This window comes from Phaseolus vulgaris, chromosome 7 (genome assembly GCF_000499845.2).
Source record: "Phaseolus vulgaris cultivar G19833 chromosome 7, P. vulgaris v2.0, whole genome shotgun sequence".
Lineage (NCBI taxonomy): Eukaryota > Viridiplantae > Streptophyta > Magnoliopsida > Fabales > Fabaceae > Phaseolus > Phaseolus vulgaris.
In genome coordinates, this window is record NC_023753.2 from 13,239,305 (window position 1) to 13,257,548 (window position 18,244).

General features: G+C 32.4%; 1 protein-coding gene across 1 annotated transcript; it reads left to right on the plus strand.

The window, feature by feature from the left end:
* The first annotated feature begins 4,812 nt into the window (after positions 1–4,812).
* LOC137828879 (peroxidase 21) lies at positions 4,813–6,972 on the plus strand. Its single transcript, XM_068635621.1, has 5 exons — positions 4,813–5,068; positions 5,378–5,526; positions 5,620–5,814; positions 6,005–6,170; positions 6,384–6,972. Exons 1-5 carry the CDS (start codon positions 4,996–4,998, stop codon positions 6,788–6,790), a joined length of 990 nt encoding a protein of 329 aa, XP_068491722.1. The 5' UTR covers positions 4,813–4,995; the 3' UTR covers positions 6,791–6,972.
* Positions 6,973–18,244: the final 11,272 nt, after the last annotated feature.

Below are 18,244 nucleotides of genomic sequence, written 5' to 3' on the forward strand. Positions count from 1 at the left end.
ACTCGCGGGCATCTCTTTGCTATTTCACCCTTCTCGGTTGGGAATTTCATGGCTAGATGTGGCGTTGAAACTATTGCTCCCAACTTGTTTAAAGAAGACCTTCCCAATAATGCATTATATGACGTACAAGCATCTACTACCAAATACCTGATTTTAATTTTCCTTGTTGCACTTTCTCTTCCAAACGTTGTCGCCAAGTCAATATACCCCTTTGTACTTACCCTTTCACCCAAAAAGCCAATAATTTGCTCTCGGAAAGGCACCATATCTTCCTCTTTCAAGTGTAGTCTCTTAAAAGTATCCCAAAATAATATGTCAATTGAACTTCCTTGATCAACCAGAGTCTTCATAATTGCATACTCTGTTATTTCTACTGTTATTGCCATTGGATCATCATGATCGGGATCGATCTCATGAAAATCTTCATCTGTGAAAAGCATTGGTGGCAAAGTTCTTCTTTTAAATACATGATTAACTGTTCTGACACTTCTCCAATATTATTTTCTTGCCGACGATGACTCCTTCCTAGAAAATCCTCCCGAAATTGTGTTAATGAAACCTCTCATCGGTCTTTCTAGACTTCTTTCTCTACTTCTTCTTACTAATTGTGTATTTTGGTAACCCCTTTCATTTCTTGCTTTCGATCTACCTCCTCTTCTTTCATCTCTTCTTTCCACCCTTCTATTATCTTTTCTCTCAAACCTCTCTGACCTCTTTTCTCCTAACTCTCCACCTCTCAGTTCTCTTTCAGGACTTTGCCTCATTCTTACATTTCCACTCCTGACAAAACACCTCAATTGTCTGGCTTAAATTAACTCTTCTATTCTATCCTTCAACCCGATACATTCTTCTGTATGATGACCATGATTTTTATGATACTCACAATGCTTGCTATGATCTGTTCTCTCAAGTGTTCTCGCTTTTCTTGGGGGTGGTATGATTTCTGCTGCCATTGCTTCTTGTAAAATTCTCGTTTTGTTGGTATTCAATGGTGTATATTGTTGGAACTTTTGGCTTCAAAATTCCTCTTTTGCTATCCAGCCATAGGTACACTTTCTCTTTTAACTCCCCTTTTTTCACCTCCATTTGTTCTTGCTTGATTACAAAACTCTCTCAATTCTTCCATCTGCATAAACTTCGATGCTCGTTGCCTTAATTCATCAAGGTTAGTTGTCGGCTTCTTACAAAGACTGTCGACAAACGGTCCTGGTTTCAGTGTTGTTATCATGTGATGCGTTGTGACTTCTGTACTAAGATTTCGAATGCCCAAAGCCACCTTTCCAAATCGTTCCATGAACATTCTCAACGATTCTCCCCTCTCTTGCCTTATATTTACCAATGCAATTGATGTTAAATGATGAGGTCGACTAGTTGCAAACTGAGCCCCAAACTTTTCTACCAATGTGTCAAAACAATCAATACATAAAGGTGGTAGACGAGTAAACCAACTTAGCGTTGCTCCTTTCAATGTTGTTGGAAACACTTGGCACATTATAGCATCATTCCATGTGTATAAACTAATCTGAGTTGTATAAATTGCAATATGCTCATCGGGATATGTGCTTCCATCATACTTGTCTATGGTTAAATTTTTCCAATAATCAGGTAATTGGGTATCAACTATAACATCATAGAATGGATGTTTTCTAGAAGATATTCCAGTAAAAGCTCCAGAAGTCTCAAGTAATCTTCTCCTTGTTTGGAAACATTCATTATTATGAACTCTTTCATTTGCTGGTATTCTTGGTTGGACAGTTTCAAAAGATGAATTAAAAATTGTTTCTTCTTGCAACTTTCTTTTCATATGTGCATTTTCTGCTCTTAACATACTTAACTCTTCTTCATTAATATTTTTTTTTAACATTTCAAATTCTTTTTGTAATTGTATTAATATTGCCATTGACATCATATTTTGGTTATCTTCCTGCTCTCCACCCTGCTCTTCTCTTCTACTCATCTATGCTTCAACTTCTTTAATTATCTCTCGGCCTCACGGTGGGCGTCAAAATGTTCTTGCAAAAGGGATCAAGAACACTCAAACAAGTTGACAATGGTCTTCTCCCACTGATCTTTCGGTTATTGGGCTTTCGACTTCTCTCTTGGTTGGACTTTTGGCTTCTCTCCTAGTTGGACTTTCGGCTTCTCTCCTCACGGATGAGTGTGTGTACTTGCAAGGCGCTTTGATGCCAAAGTCAGAAACAGTTTTACATTTATAGGGTTTTCTTATTGAGTTTATATTTTATTTGAACCTTTCTTTCTGCACCACTTTATTATCACACACCCATTAATTTAGGTCTTGCTGCAGTGATTATATATGTATGTTTATTTTATTTTTTTTATATATACCGTTCTCGGCATAACCTCTCGGTTTTACCTATCGGTCCTATTAGTAAAAATGTTATTATGAGATGAAGAGAGTAATTAAACGGTTCATATTCAGTATATCAACCTTATTAAAAGACTGTTATTTTATTTTAAACTAAAAATCTGTTATTTTTAAAGTTGTAACTACAAACATGCTTTGGTGTTACAAATGAAAGCATATGATCCCACAGCCGCCGCAGAATTGTGGTTGGTGCTTCCTCTTACATGGTTTAATAACAACCAGGCGTTTCGCAATTGTTTTCAGTTTGTGGGAATATAATTAATACCACTAATAACAATGATGAATGACATGGTATTCCAATTTCAGAGGCCATCATCTCCCTCTCATTTTCTACTTTCTTCTCCCTTTCTAAACTCTTTTACTCTTCATGTTGTAGTTTCTTATAGTTGTATTTCAAACTTTGCAAGTTTTATTAATTATTTTTTCGATATAATACCCCCATTTTCTCCTAGTAGATAAAAATTAAAACTACATAATAAAATTATTTTATATGAAATATTAATATTATTTTTCCTCTTTAACTTATTATAATTCTTGAATATTTGGTTCTTTCGTAAGGCAGATGGCTTAGTTGGCAAATGTTCAAATTCAACTCCTTTTTTTTTTGTTAAATTATTCTCATGTTTCAACTCTATATTGTTATATTATTTCTACTTAACAGCTCAAAATGGGAAACCCAATTTTTTCTTCTTATAAAGTATTCAAAGTGAATCAAATAATTGTATATTTTAGCTTTATCCACTCAAGAATAAATTAAATTATTAAATGATGCTTTTAGGGTTAGGCATCTCCAACCAGACCCTTCCCCAAAAGTCTAAGTTATACATCCTAATATTTTGTTCATGCAGATCTGCATATCATCTTTGCCAACTAACCTAATAATTGTATTATGTTTTTTTTTTTGTATTATGTACAATTACAAATATTGCTTTATGACCTAAACATTTTTTTCCAATTTGAATGACGCACGCAGGTACATCTTCATCCATTTTTCTATTTGAAAGAAAACAAATTACGCATTTTAAGTAACATATTTATTTATTCATTATAACCTTTTCCCTTGTCTAAGTAGATAACAACAATGTTTATTTGCAATAATTGACAGAAAATCACAATGCTTGAAATTGAGAAACATCATAATCAAACGGCCTTAACGATAAACTTTGGGAACATATCAAATCCGGTCTCTAACGTTAGCATCTCTCAACCCAGAAAATTTGCTTCTGATTTTTTCTCACTTCCTTTATATCATTACCTTTTTCTTCTACTTGCTAAAATTGTTCTTTATTTTATATGAAGTGATTTATAATATTCCTTATTACACCCACTAAATAAAATACATATATACATTTATTTTATTTTTATTTAAAATCTTAATATACATTTATTACAAGAAAATTAATAAATACAAATTAATAATTTTGAAGACAAGAAATATTAATTTTTATATTGACTAAATTAAATTAAATATTATTTTAAAAACTAAAAAACTTATTGGTTTCTAAAGTAGTTTTTATTAAAATTTTAACTAACAACTTTAGAATCTAAATAATTACACTACAAGAAAATCATCAAATATAAATAAATTTTTATATACCAAAATAATTAGTTACAATAGTAATTAAACTAGAACCATTTTAGAAACTAAAAAAAATGTTTTCTAAATTAGTTTCTATTATTGTTAAATAGTTTCTAAATTGGTATCTAATTAGCAATCAAGTTTTTAACTACTAATTATTTAGATTCTAAATTTGGTAGCAAAAACCTTGGTTGCTAATTAGATACCAATTTATAAACCATTTAATAACAATAGAAACTAATTTAGAAACAAAAAATTATTTAGTCCGTAAAATGATCTCTCTAATTTAGTCACTATAGCAACTAATTTTTTTTGTCTCTAAAATTGGTTTTTATTTCATGATTGTCTTGTAGTATTAGTAGCTAAAGTCATGGTAACTAATCATCTATTAATTTAAAACTATTTATTAATAATATAAATTACTTTAAATACTAATAATTTTTTAGTTTATAAAATAATATCTAATTTAGTTAATATAATAAATAAGTATTGTTTTTATTTAGTTTTTATTTAATAAATTTTTAGTAGTGATTATTATCTTATAGAGTGGGTGGGTTAATTATAAGGTAAGTCTATTTTTTTTCAAGGATATCAACGTATTATTTCTCATATGAATATGATAATATATGTACTTAACATGTATTAGGAAAACTATATTTTGACACTCACACCCAAAACAAATTCCACCCACTTAACAATTAATAATAGAATAATATATATTAGTATTTGAAGTTAAAAAATAAAAAATATTAATTTATAGGTTGTATAGTAAATATATTTTAATCTATGCCTGTGGAAGTATCACCCCTGATGCATAATATAAGTGCTAGTTGCAGCAGAGTGTAGCGTTGGAGTGGGGCCATGAGCGTGGATGGAAGGTCAAAGAAAGTTGCGTAGTGGAGAATGCACACAAGCCGACCAGAGCCTTCACTTCTACTCTTCCAAACCCAAACTCATTGCCTACTGCATTCAATAACTCATCTATATAAACCCTTCCAAATTTCATCTTTTCCAAATCAACCTAATAGATATGGCCACCATTACCAACCCTCCTTCAAACATCTGTTTCCTCCTTCTATTGCTTCTAGCACACTTCAATTTGGGTATGCTGACTATCTAATATTCTGCTTATCTTTTGGTTTTTCTCTAGATGTAATATAATATACATTGAAATGAGTTTGTTGCCAAATTATTATCAGACCTTTCAGTATCAAAATTCAATGATGGAGCATTGATTCAATATATAATGTGTTTGTTGGCAAATTATTGTCAGACCTTTCAATTATGTTCTATCAAAATTCAATGATGGAGCATTGATTCAATATAGATGAATCCTTCTCATATTTTAAGTATAATGTGATTTGAAGTTGCATTAATTTTTGTTGCATCATATTATATATCATGTTATATAGGCAAAAGCCAACTTCAGCTGAATTACTACTCTAAAAGCTGCCCAAAAGCAGAAGACATCATCAAGCAACAAGTCACACAACTATATCAGAAGCATGGAAACACTGCCGTTTCCTGGGTTAGAAATCTGTTCCATGATTGCGTCGTTCAGGTCAGAAACAAATATGTACAAATAATATTTCGATGACACTGCTTTCAAAAATATCAATATACGTATACTGAAGTGAATTCTGTTCTGATGCAGTCATGCGATGCATCACTACTTTTAGAGACGCCGCGCCATGGTACTTTAGTTTCGGAGCAGACATCGGAGAGGAGCTTTGGGATGAGAAACTTCAAGTACGTGAACACCATTAAAGCCGCAGTTGAAGAAGAATGTCCCTTGACTGTATCATGCGCTGACATCGTTGCTCTATCTGCTAGAGATGGCATTTCCTTGGTCTGTGATTGTCAATATTTTTTACCCCAGTTCACTGTTTCATCATAATGTTTAGGAGTGGCATATTATTCTAGTTGTAACTTCTGATGCAAATTTGTTTGTTTATTAATTTTTTGTCCTTAATGCATCAAGGACAAAGATTTTCTGGGGAGAGTTAATTGAGAATATGTGGTCTGTAATGATTTGTCAGTTGGGTGGACCAAGCATTGAAATGAAGACAGGGCGAAGGGATAGCAAAGAAAGCTATGCAAAGGAGGTGAAAGACTTGATTCCAAACCACAATGATTCGATTTCCGTAGTGCTGTCACGTTTTCAAGCCATTGGCATTGACATTGAAGCCACAGTCGCTCTATTAGGTATAAAACATTCCCTGTGTTATTATACTTGAACGAAACTAATACTTAAGAAGTAATATATGGACTCATGCCTAACCTTTTAGGCAGAAACCAACTCAAAGCCAATAAAACTAAAGGAGAAAAATAATATTATAGAAAAGTACAATCAATTAAAAAAATTGAATTAAGATAATATATATTGGTTAAAGAAAAACTATTTGTTGATTGATTCAGGAGCTCACTCAGTGGGAAGAGTTCACTGCGTGAACCTTGTACACAGATTGTATCCTACTGTTGACACAACACTTGATCCTGCACATGCTGAGTACCTGAAACGTCGCTGTCCAACACCCAATCCTGATCCAAAGGCTGTCTTGTATTCAAGAAATGACCTGAAAACGCCCATGATCATTGACAACAACTACTACAAGAACATCTTGCAACACAAGGGTCTCCTCACTGTGGATGAAGAGCTTGCCACTGACTCAAGAACAGCACCTTACGTCCAAAAGATGGCCAATGACAATGAATATTTCCACCAGCAGTTCTCAAGGGCCATTCAATTGTTATCTGAGACCAATCCTCTAACAGGGGATCAAGGAGAAATTAGAAAGGATTGTCGCTACCTCAATGTCCATTAGATATATATATAAAGCTTGGCTTTTCGTGCATGACGCTATAAGTATACAGTGAATCAAAATAAAAGGGTGGAACGTACTCGGCATGGGTTGGCTAGAAAAGCTATTGGGTCTTGTCTTTTATATATATCTCACATTGCTCTTGCTAAGAAGTTGTTCACAATTATATATATTACTTTAGCTAACAAGGCCTAACATTTTAAGAGGTTTATGCAGTTCTTTTTTTTTTATCTGTTATTATCGAGATCGAACGAAAAGTGTCTGAGGTGTGGATTGAGAAAACTTTGAGAAGTCGAGCTGGTTTTTTTGCAAAGTGGTTGTTGAACTTGTTGAAAAATATGAAGATTCATCTACAGAATATTTTTCAAACGCTAAAATTAGTAAATGTTAGAGAAATTTTTAAAAGTGTTGATATAAGTAATAAATGAGAAAATTAAGTGAGTAGTAGTGCATATTTATAGGTCTTTCGACGTAGGTTTTAAGTATCCAAAAGTGGTTAAGATGAGTTGGTTATCAAGCGGTTCCGTTCGATCAATTATAACCAAGTTCGTTATATATACATTCGAGTTATTTGGAAGTGGGTATTATATCTACCAATATTTGCAAAGTCCGATAGTACACCAGACTCCCAAGTTTGAAATCCATGAATAAGGTGCAGATGAACATATTAATATATTAAGTGGATGAACGAGTTTTTGTATTTATCAAACTCAATTTAAGTTTAAGTAACTAATTCCAAGGTTTCATTTTCACAACCGTTTTATAAGTTGAAGCTTTACGACCTTATCAAGGACTGAAGTTTTCTCTAATCAAGGTGTACTCGATGTATGTCATATGATATGCTTTACTCATAGGGTTGTTGCCCATACGCATTTATGAAAGATTTTTACTCATAATAAACATTTATGGGGAAATTTACTTGTAATGTGATGAGTTATTTCATTTTACGATGCATTACATTTAATTTTTCATCTTTTTATGTCACTTTGTCCTAGGACACAACATTTGGGTCTTTTGTTTTGCAAGGAATGTGAAACGTTTGAAATGCTTAATTAATTTTATATTCGACTATACCCCTCCTTCATATTTTCACATTCTTCTTACTTTTTAAGCTTTTGTGAGATAATTTTTCTCCATTCGTCACTATTTCCATTTAGGTTCATGTCACCCTTTGTGTATGTTTTTAATGGCCCCCTCTTCTTCGTTTTCTTATTCTTCCTATGAAAATAGCCCTTTAGTTAGTAGAGATGTTTCTCTCTTAGAGGAAATGAATCATCTTTGAGTTGTATTGACTCTCTCCCATTGGAGATAGATACTGAATAAAAGATTGTTTCTCTTCCCTCTTTCGGTCTTATGGTACCCACTGTGTCGCTAGTCAATATGGAACGAAAACTAGGGAACAAAAATGATGGTTAGGAATCTTCATTTTCAATTCAAAAGAGATCCAAATCTGGAGTCCTTGAAGAAAACACAACCAATAAGTTTATATGTTCTTAGAAAAAATACTTTCAATTGAAAATAGAGTTCTCGGAAATATTTTGAAGAAGAAAATACTAACACAGAGTATCATCTGACATGATTTTCGTTTCACTATTACCAATTTCTAAAATCAAATTCAACTTCAAACAACGATTACAAAACACCGAATGTAAAGAGAAGAAGAAATAATGAAGAAAAGCGTAGAAGAAAATGAAGAACTTTTTATTATAACTGAAACGTCAAAAACAGAAAACTAGTATAATAAACTAAACTAATCTACTTCACTCTCTAAGTCCCTATCTCTAATATATTTTTATCCCTTTCTTTTTTCTCTATGTAATCATTTCTATTTATAGATTTTCTACATTTGAACGAGATTCAACTTTGGTAGTTAATGACCCTCAATTCTCAATCACATCCTAATTGACTTCTATAACTTTATCTTTTCAAGCATTGTTCACCGCCTAGAGCCAATTACTGTTACTGTTGACTGTCTACTCCCTATTTATAGTGAAAGATCGACCTTTTAAAGCTCATTTCTGTAGTTTTTCATCATTTTAGCTTTTGACTTCTAGGTCTCCCTTCTTTATCAACTTCTTCCACGATTCTTAGGTCAATTCCAACTCCAAATTAGCTCTTCAAAAGGTCAAAACATTACATTAGACAATTCAGGTAAAATATTAAAGCTACAAGAAGTCATTTTAAAGACGTTTTTGTAAAAAATCTATTTTTTTTTGGAGAAAATAAAAATCTAATCTAAAAACAGAAAATAAAATAAGAATAAAAGAAACCTCAAGGAAATACAATTAGTCTAGAAAAATATTGAAAAATTGAGAGTTATCACCCACCCTTCTAATTTTACCTTTAAAGAGGTTGTAGAGGAGTTAGTTTCTTCTTTTACCATATGCTTTCATAACATGGTCGAGTTCATAATTAGCTATTCAAAAGGTCAAAACATTACATTAGACAATTCAAGTAAAATATTAAAGCTACAAGAAGTCATTTTAAAGACGTTTTTATAAAAAATCTAATCTAAAAACAGAAAATAAAATAAGAATAAAAGAAACCTCAAGGAAATACAATTAGTCTAGAAAAATATTGAAAAATTGAGAGTTATCACCCACCCTTCTAATTTTACCTCTAAAAAGGTTGTAGAGGAGTTAGTTTCTTCTTTTACCATATGCTTTCATAACATGGTTGAGTTCATTGTCACGGAGGTGTGTAACGCCAAGGACAAGGTATACATGAAATCTAATATGAATGGTGAAGACTTCATTTTTGTGTATGAGTTCTTATTTAAGGAGTTCAATGTTTTCTTTCATCTTTTTCTTTTTGAGTGTAGGATATTGTCATCCTTCTTAATATTGTGTCGATACCTTTAAATTGACCCAAATGTTTTTAAAAAAATATGTATTTAGATTAGTTGAAACACTATTCAGAGGTTGGTTGGATATCTCTGAATGGTACTCAGCTTGGTCTGCTTTTTTTCTATTTATACTTCATCTTTCAAAAAATTTAAAAGTTAATTCTTTAAGTTGAAGTGTTCCCTTAAAGATCCTCAACAAGAGACTATTCTTTTACCCTGACCATACTCCTCGTTTCCCTCTTTACTGGCAAAAACCAGATAAGTTTAAATCAGGAGTGAAGTACATTCTAAGGTCGAAGAGAGAATGATATTGAGATCCTTAAAATTTCACCTGTTACTAAGCAACAAACCTCTCCTTAGCGTGCCTCTCACTAAGGATTCCATATCCTTCATTTTGGGTAATATTTTTCTTTATTTTTTTTTTATCTTTTTAGCAATGTCTTTGGATTAATTCATCATTTCTCTTGTGTAGATATCATGAGAAAAGATTTTGACTATAAGATCAGAAGGTTATAAATTTAATTTTTCTATACAAAAATATCAAAAACATTGTTTTGTCCCTGCACAGCACAAGGAAACGAACAAAATAAAGTGAAGAAATATTTGATTTTAAAATAAAGGCTCATATATCTTTTCATAATTTTTTTAAAAAAAAACATAATGGATCATGTTTACTTATCCTTTTTTAGAAATATTGGTTTCATAATAAAGAAAATCATTCAAATTTTGTTTTTTATTTTATGTAGATGGATCTTTGATCCTAGAAGAAAAAAAATGAACTAATAAAGGTGGCAAACCCTGAGCATCATGCAGATCTGAGAAAAAATCCTTCTTAAGAGGGAATGTCTGATTGAGGATCATCCAATCACTACATTGTTGATTGAGAGGGATGGAGAAGATAAAGCCTTTCGGAGGAAGAATCAACATTTGAAAGAAAAAATATTTTCCTTCTTCTTAGTCTTGTAAAAATGTATAGGTGTAGCCTTGTAAATAAAATAGAAGTAGAAAATTGTATAGAAAGTAGGATTTTTGTTATGTAAAAACATAGATACATAAGTGAGCTTAATTTGGACATAATTAGGGTTTGACTTGGGAGTCAAAGCTTTAACTCAAGGAGTCAACATGCAACCCTGATGTGATTCCAATAGCAAAGAAGAGAATGATTCTTGACATTCTTAGGAATCAACTTGAGTTGGACAATAGTTAGGCACTTTTTCTTAGAATTGGATCAATGTTCTAAGTCAAGAACTCACCAAAACTAGCACCAAATCCAAACTCATATGGAAGTTCCACATATTGTCAAATTGAACCAACAAAAAGAGAGAAAGAGCAAAAGCACCGAATAGAATTGAATAGGAACAACAATGAATCGAACAAAATGAATTAAAAGACAAGAAAACTGAATAGAAGTGCTGGAAATTAAAAGGCACCAAACCAAAAACAAAGAAGAAGAAGAACAGCTGCTGGAAAAAGAAAATAGCCGAACCAAAACACAAGAACACAAGCTTCAAACATGAATAACAAAAGAGAAGGAAGGAAGGAGAGGAGAAAGCTCATGAAGATGGATGTATGGTTGGATGATCACGCCACTAGAAGGATGGAGACTCCTAGATGAGTGTGCAAGCCGCCACTTGAGGTAACCATGGAACCATCAAGATAAGACTAGAGAAGAAGGCACAAAGCTCTTCAATGCTCTCTCAAAATTTGAGTATAGTTTCTCTAATTAAAATTCAAATCTGAAATGTACAAGGGCAGCACCTAGATTTATAGCCTAAGGGTGCTGAAAATCAAACTAAGAGAATTCAAAATTCCCTCCCAAAAGCAACTACAACCGACGCCTAAAACAAGACATGAGGAAGGTGTGATCCCTTCTCTCACTTTGGCACCTCCTTATTTACTTCTACACCTATCTACTAATACACCCCCCTTCCTAAAGCTCCTAACTAAAGACTAAAAGATGCTTTAACAATAGAGGTTTCTAATGTTTCCCTCTAAGCACCTTCAACCAGAGAAATTACAAAAAGAGAAAATAATCGTCCCCTGGCTCCTAAAGCTTTGAACATGCTTCTTGTAAGCCTTTGAGGTGGGCTTTGACCTCCGTGGGCGTCCTCCATTTGAGCCTCTACCTCTTCTTGATCTTGTTGATTGACCTCCATGTCCACTTGAGCTTGATCTCCATCATACCCTCTCTATTTGAGAAGTCAAAACCCTAATTCAGAGAGGCAAGGAGAGAGTCCACATGACCCATACACACGCACACGACCAAGACAACGTATAAAAGAACTCTGGAGCTTATAAACACTTGGAAAATCAAAGAAGTGAGACATGTGGGCTCCATATGGGTAGTGTAAAAAATCCACATATGTAACTACAATTTTTCACCATTAGTCTCACATCCCTTAGATCATTGTGTGTATAAAGCTCTTCTAGCTATAAATAAGAGGCTTACCCCTCACCCCTTGTACTCACTTTGAATCTTTGAATGAGAAATGAATTGCATTTCTCATATTTTCTTGTTCTTTCAAAGTCTTGAAAAATTGGAGTATTCTTATCCTAGGTTCTCAAACCAAGGGACCTTCCTTGGGAGAGTGCCTCTCGAGTTTCAATAAAGGAACTTGGGAAAAAGTTTTAAAGTTCTTTTTAGGTTTTGCACTGCCACTTGAAGGGTGCTTCCATAAAAACATCTAAGAGTTGAAAAGTTTATCTAGTGAAAACTATATCCCTAGATTCAACTTTTGATTTAAGTTACCTTCTTGTTTGATAAATCTTAAGGATTTTCATTCACATCTCTCTTGATTCTTTACTTTATTGAAGAATGTTTTTGCTACTTCTATGATTTCTAAGGATCAAATCTGCAGTGAAGATTTCTTGCTAAGATTTCTTTTTTATTAAGTAAAAAAGGCGGTGGAAATTAATAAGCAACGCCTGTTACTTTTGGTATGTTTTGGTTGGTATGTTTGAATGTTTGAATGTTGCTTTGATGGTTAAATGTGTTCTAAGCACTCATTGAAAGTTATTTTTGTTATCATAAAAAAGGAAGAGATTTATGAGACCCTAGATGATCGAGACGATCTACGTAAATGATTTGTTAAGCCCCTAGACAGTCTATTGAGCCAATGGACAACCTATATCACACTGGACAAACTGATGATCAAAATATCATATGTGCAGTTTTTTTATGATAAAATAAACAAACTAAATATTTTATTTATAATTTAAATGATTTAATAGTGTTTTGTATAACTGCAGTATGAAATGCCATGTGAGGGAGATTTGTTAGTAGTGAGGCGCATGCTTAGCCAAGTCCAAAAGCCTTTTGATGAAAGTCAAAGGGAAAACATTTTTCACACAAGGTGCCTCATTAATGACAAATTGTGTTCCTTAATTATGAATGAGGGTAGTTTTACAAATATGGCAAGCACAAGAGTGGTGGACAAGCTTGGGTTACCCACCATCTCTCATGCAAAGCCCTACAAGCTCCAATGGCTAAGTGGAGAGGAGGAAATAATAGTAAACAAGTCATCATAGCCTTCTCAATTGGTAAATACAAGGATGAGGTCTTATGTGATGTTGTACCTATGGAAGCCACACACATTCTTTTAAGTAGGCCATGACAATTTGATAGGAAAACTTTACATGATGGCCTTAGCAACAAAATCTCTTTTACCTTCCATGGGTATAAGGTCACACTAAAATCTCTCTCACCAAAAGAGGTTCATGAGGACCAAGTCAAAATGAAAGAAAAGAGAGAAAATGAAAAATAAAAATAAAAGAGTTCTAAGAGGAGTCTTCTCATTTCTTCAAAAGAGGTTAAAAAGGTAATGTTTTCTCAAAAAGCTATCTTCATAGCTTATCCAAAGAAAACCCTTAAGAGTGAGTCAGCGGTATGTGCTTGGGCCCTTTGGTAAAAGAGTTTGAAGATGTGTTCCAAGATCCCCCTAAAGGATTACCTCCTCTAAGGGGAATTGAGCACCAAATAGACTTCATACCCGAGGCTTCTTTACCAAATAGACTAGCATTCAGGACCAATCCAGCCAAGACCAAGGACATTCAACCACAAATGGAGTCATTAATAACTAAGGGTTGGGTCCAAGATAGCATGAGTCTTTGTGTTATGCCTATGATTCTTGTCCTTAAAAAGGATGGGAGTTGGAGAATGTGTACGAATTGTCGAGCCATAAACAATATCACCATTAAGTATAGGCATCTCATCCCTAGGTTAGATGACTTGTTGGATGAGTTACATGGGTCTCAAATATTTATCAAAATTGATCTTAAGAGTGGTTATAACCAAATCCAGATTAAACTAGGAGATGAATGGAAAACCGCCTTTAAAACCAAATTTGGTTTATATGAGTGGTTAGTCATACCCTTTGGCTTAACCAATGCTCCAAGCACCTTCATGCGACTTATGCACCATGTCTTAATACCTTTCATTGCCAAGATTGTAGTGGTCTATTTTGATGACATCCTCATCTATAGCTTGTCTTTAAAGGACCATAAGGAGCATGTTAGGCAAGTATTAGAAACCCTTAAGAAGGAAAAATTGTATGCTAATCCGAAAAAAAAAAATGTGTGTTTGCAATAGATCACATAGACTTCCTTGGGTTTGTTGTGAGTTTCAAATGCCTACACCCACCAATGTTAATGAGGTACAAAGCTTTCATGGCCTTGCTAATTTTTGTAGGAGGTTTGTGAAAGACTTTAGTACCATTATCGCACCTCTCAATGACATAGTAAAGAAGGATGTGGTGATTAAATGGGGTCAAGAACAAGAAAAAGCTTTTGAAATTTTGAAAGATAAATTGACAAAGACATCCATTTTAGCACTTCCCAACTTTACTAAGACATTTGAAATTGAATGTGATGCCTCTAACATAGGCATTGAGGCTATCCTCCTTCAAGAGGGTCATCCCATAGCTTATTTTAGTGAGAAACTCAAGGGGAGTCATCTCAATTACTCAACCTATAATAAGGAACTTTATGCTCTTGTTAAGGCCTTGCAAAATTGGCAACATTATCTTTTTCCAAAGGAATTTGTGATACATAGTGATCATGAATCTCTTAAATATTTGAAAGGCCAAAGAAAGCTTAACAAGAGACATGCCAAATGGGTAGAGTTCATTGAGCAATTTTCTTATGTGATCAAACATAAGCAAAAAAATGCTAATGTGGTTGTGGATGTTCTTTCAAGAAGGCACACCTTGCTAAATGTTTTGGATACTAAATACTTGGGCTTTGATCACATAGAGGAAATCTACAAAGATGACCTTGATTTTTCTCACATCTATCTAGAGTGCTCAAAGGGAGGACACAAAGACTTTTTTCATACATGATGGTTTTCTCTTCAAAGGGAAAAAATTGTGTCCCTCAAGGGTCTTTGAGGCAATCTCTTGTTAGAGAGGCACATGAGAGTGGTCTTATGGGACATTTTGGGGTAGCTAAAACCTTAAATACATTGTATGAGCTTTTCTTTTAGTCGCACATGTGCAAATTCGTACATAACTTCTGTGATAAATGCATAACATGTAGGAAGGCTAAGTCTAAGGTGCAACCTCATGGCTCCCATCCCGAACATGCCTTGGGTAGACATCTCTATGGATTTCATTTTAGGTCTTCCAAGACATTAAAGGGTACGGACTCTAATTTTGTTGTGGTGGATCGCTTTTCAAAAATGGCTCATTTTATACCATGCCACAAATCTCTTCTTCAAGGAAGTTGTAAGATTGCATGGTTTTCCTAGAAGTATAGTATCTGATAGAGACTTTAAGTTCTTGAGTCACTTCTAGAGGACATTGTGGGTTAAACTTGACACTAAACTCTTGTTTTCTACTACTTGCCACCCACAAACTGATGGTCATACAAAAGTGGTCAATAAGACTTTGGCTCAAATGTTGAGATGCCTTATTTCTGGGAACCCAAGGGTGTGGGAAAACTTGGTTCCTCACATTGAGTTTTCCTATAATCGGGTAGTTAATTCTACTACTTCTCACACCCCTTTTGAGATAGTGTACGGGTTCAATCCCCTCACACCCTTTGACCTACTTCCTATTCTTATACTTGATAAGGTGTTGTTGTGTTCCACAATACATTTTTCCATACCATATACATTTTGGATCCTCGTCAATGGAACTTCCATGTTAAACATTTTAGTCACACTTATGTTTCCTAATATTTAATAATTTTGTTTAACCAATAAATTCTTTCATTTAAGTACATCAGAAAATTGAGTATGGAGAAAGGAAAATGAGAGAAGTATGTATTTGTTGAGCCGATTGATTTTAAAGTTGTATGCACTAAAGCATAAATCCAATAATAATTACAAATAATGATTAATGACTCACAGATACATCCATACATATATACTTTTATTTATTTATATATATATATATATATTAATTTTCAATTATTTTGTTTGGTTGAAAATTTCATACTTCTATCACTATTTAACTTTTTTAAGTTATTTCTGAATCCACATAGGACTACATTGTTTTGTGGTTTTGTTCGTTAAACCACCAACTCAATAATGAAACGGAAAATTTATTGGGTATTTTTTTTAACTTTTTTTCAATCACATTTTAAACTATATTATTGACTTATATTTGTATTCATTTAATTAGAATAGTAATTGATACCAATATTTAAGGGGAAGGTATTAGAATAACATCACTGTAGTATATTTTTATAAGGTTAGTGATTTTTTTAATACATATACTAATTACTTTATTTATAAAATTTAAAATAATTTTATAATTTATTTCAATTTAATATAATAGACACAATTATTCATTTACTAAATCATATACTTTAGGTGATACATACTATACCTACAATATTTATTTGTATGATAGTTTAGTGACAACATATTTTAAATGTTTTAATTATTTTAAGATCCAGCCCATTATCAAGAATGATATGTTGCAGATATGACAGTACTAATGGCTAATTTCTCTTATTGAACATATTTTGTAGTTCGATTTAGAGTTATTTTGTTTAAATACTTATTTTTTGTTTTATTTATATTGATAATGTTTGATTGGAATACATTTGTTTTATTACAGGTTTTAAGTTGGTACAAAACAAAATGTTTTATTTATAAAAACACCATATTCTTTTGTCATATATGATTATAATCAACGTTAAAAAAATACACTTTTTTTATTAGTTATGTAAGGAATCTATACTAATTATGACGTAGAATGTGATAAATTTTTTGTCAATATCATAATTAACGTAAAATGTTTTAATTATATCGGTTTTTAAATGCACATAAGTTTTAACATCCCTAATTTTTATCCATATATAATAAAATAAAAGTAAAATAAATAATATTTAATTAATATATGAATATATATATATAATTATTTCATAATTGTATCTCACAAAATATTTCTTTTCATAGGAATGTTAATATATACACCAACAGTTTTAAAAACAAAATAAAGCATTCAAATTAAAGTTATCTCATCCTCCAACTACTCACTAAGGAGCTCTGTTACCTGCAATCTCATCTGTTACCTGCAATCTCATCTGTTACGGTGTAAAACATGATAATCACAGATATAGAAACAGACACAAACAAAGAACAGGTTAAAGCTATATAAAAGTTTCTATATAATTTCAATTTCAAACTTATAAACATAATTCATCAAGTCTCATACAATTTCTCAAACCATAGTGTATACTAAAATTCACAATTCATCTTTCACATGTCATACTTCTATTGACTCATAACACATGACACTTGACTCTACTTTCGGAAAGCTTGTGCGTTGACTCAGGCTCAGAGATTTGTACCTGTGATACTATTTATATCACTGTGAAATCCACATAGCTATGCACATAAATAATCTCAATATCACCTATCTCCTAATATGACAAGTTAACTCATATAACAGGTCAAATTAGTTATATTTCAAACAACTTACTCATTCATATGAACTTCTTTCGACTCTCACCACCTGAATAACTTCATCTATATGATTTCATTATCTCAAGAGAATTAGGATATCTTCTTTTATACGAATTCCTAGTTAATGCACATCCTAAACAATCCTAACATGGTATTTTCTTTCCTGAAAATACTATGTCTTGATTAAAATTCATATTTTGAATCTCACAATATCCAACATCAAACAATCAAATCATACCAAAGTTTAAAATTTACAAAACACACAACAATTCATTTACTAATCATATAAATGTCTAATTAAAGAAAATTTCAATTAACTATACATAAAATAAAAAGTTTACATAATTTATAAATAAAATTGTACATAAATAAATAAACCAACCTTTTAAAAGCAAATATAATTTTTTTCAGTTTTTTTCCACTTTTAATCTAGTCTAAATCCATGGCAACAAAATGAATCTATTTTTTACTCAAACATATGTTTTTCTCTATTTATGGGTATCATTTGTTGTCGGTAGTCTTAAATCAAATAGACTCCAAAGTGCATCTAAAATACCATCAAGTTTTACTATCCAAAAAGAGAGACGGTAAGAAGAATATTTGTCAGCTACAACTATATCCAACACGTATTATAATACTTTAATATTTAGAATTATTGCAAGATCCTCCAGAGACCAAGGAAGCATCAACCACTAGACCA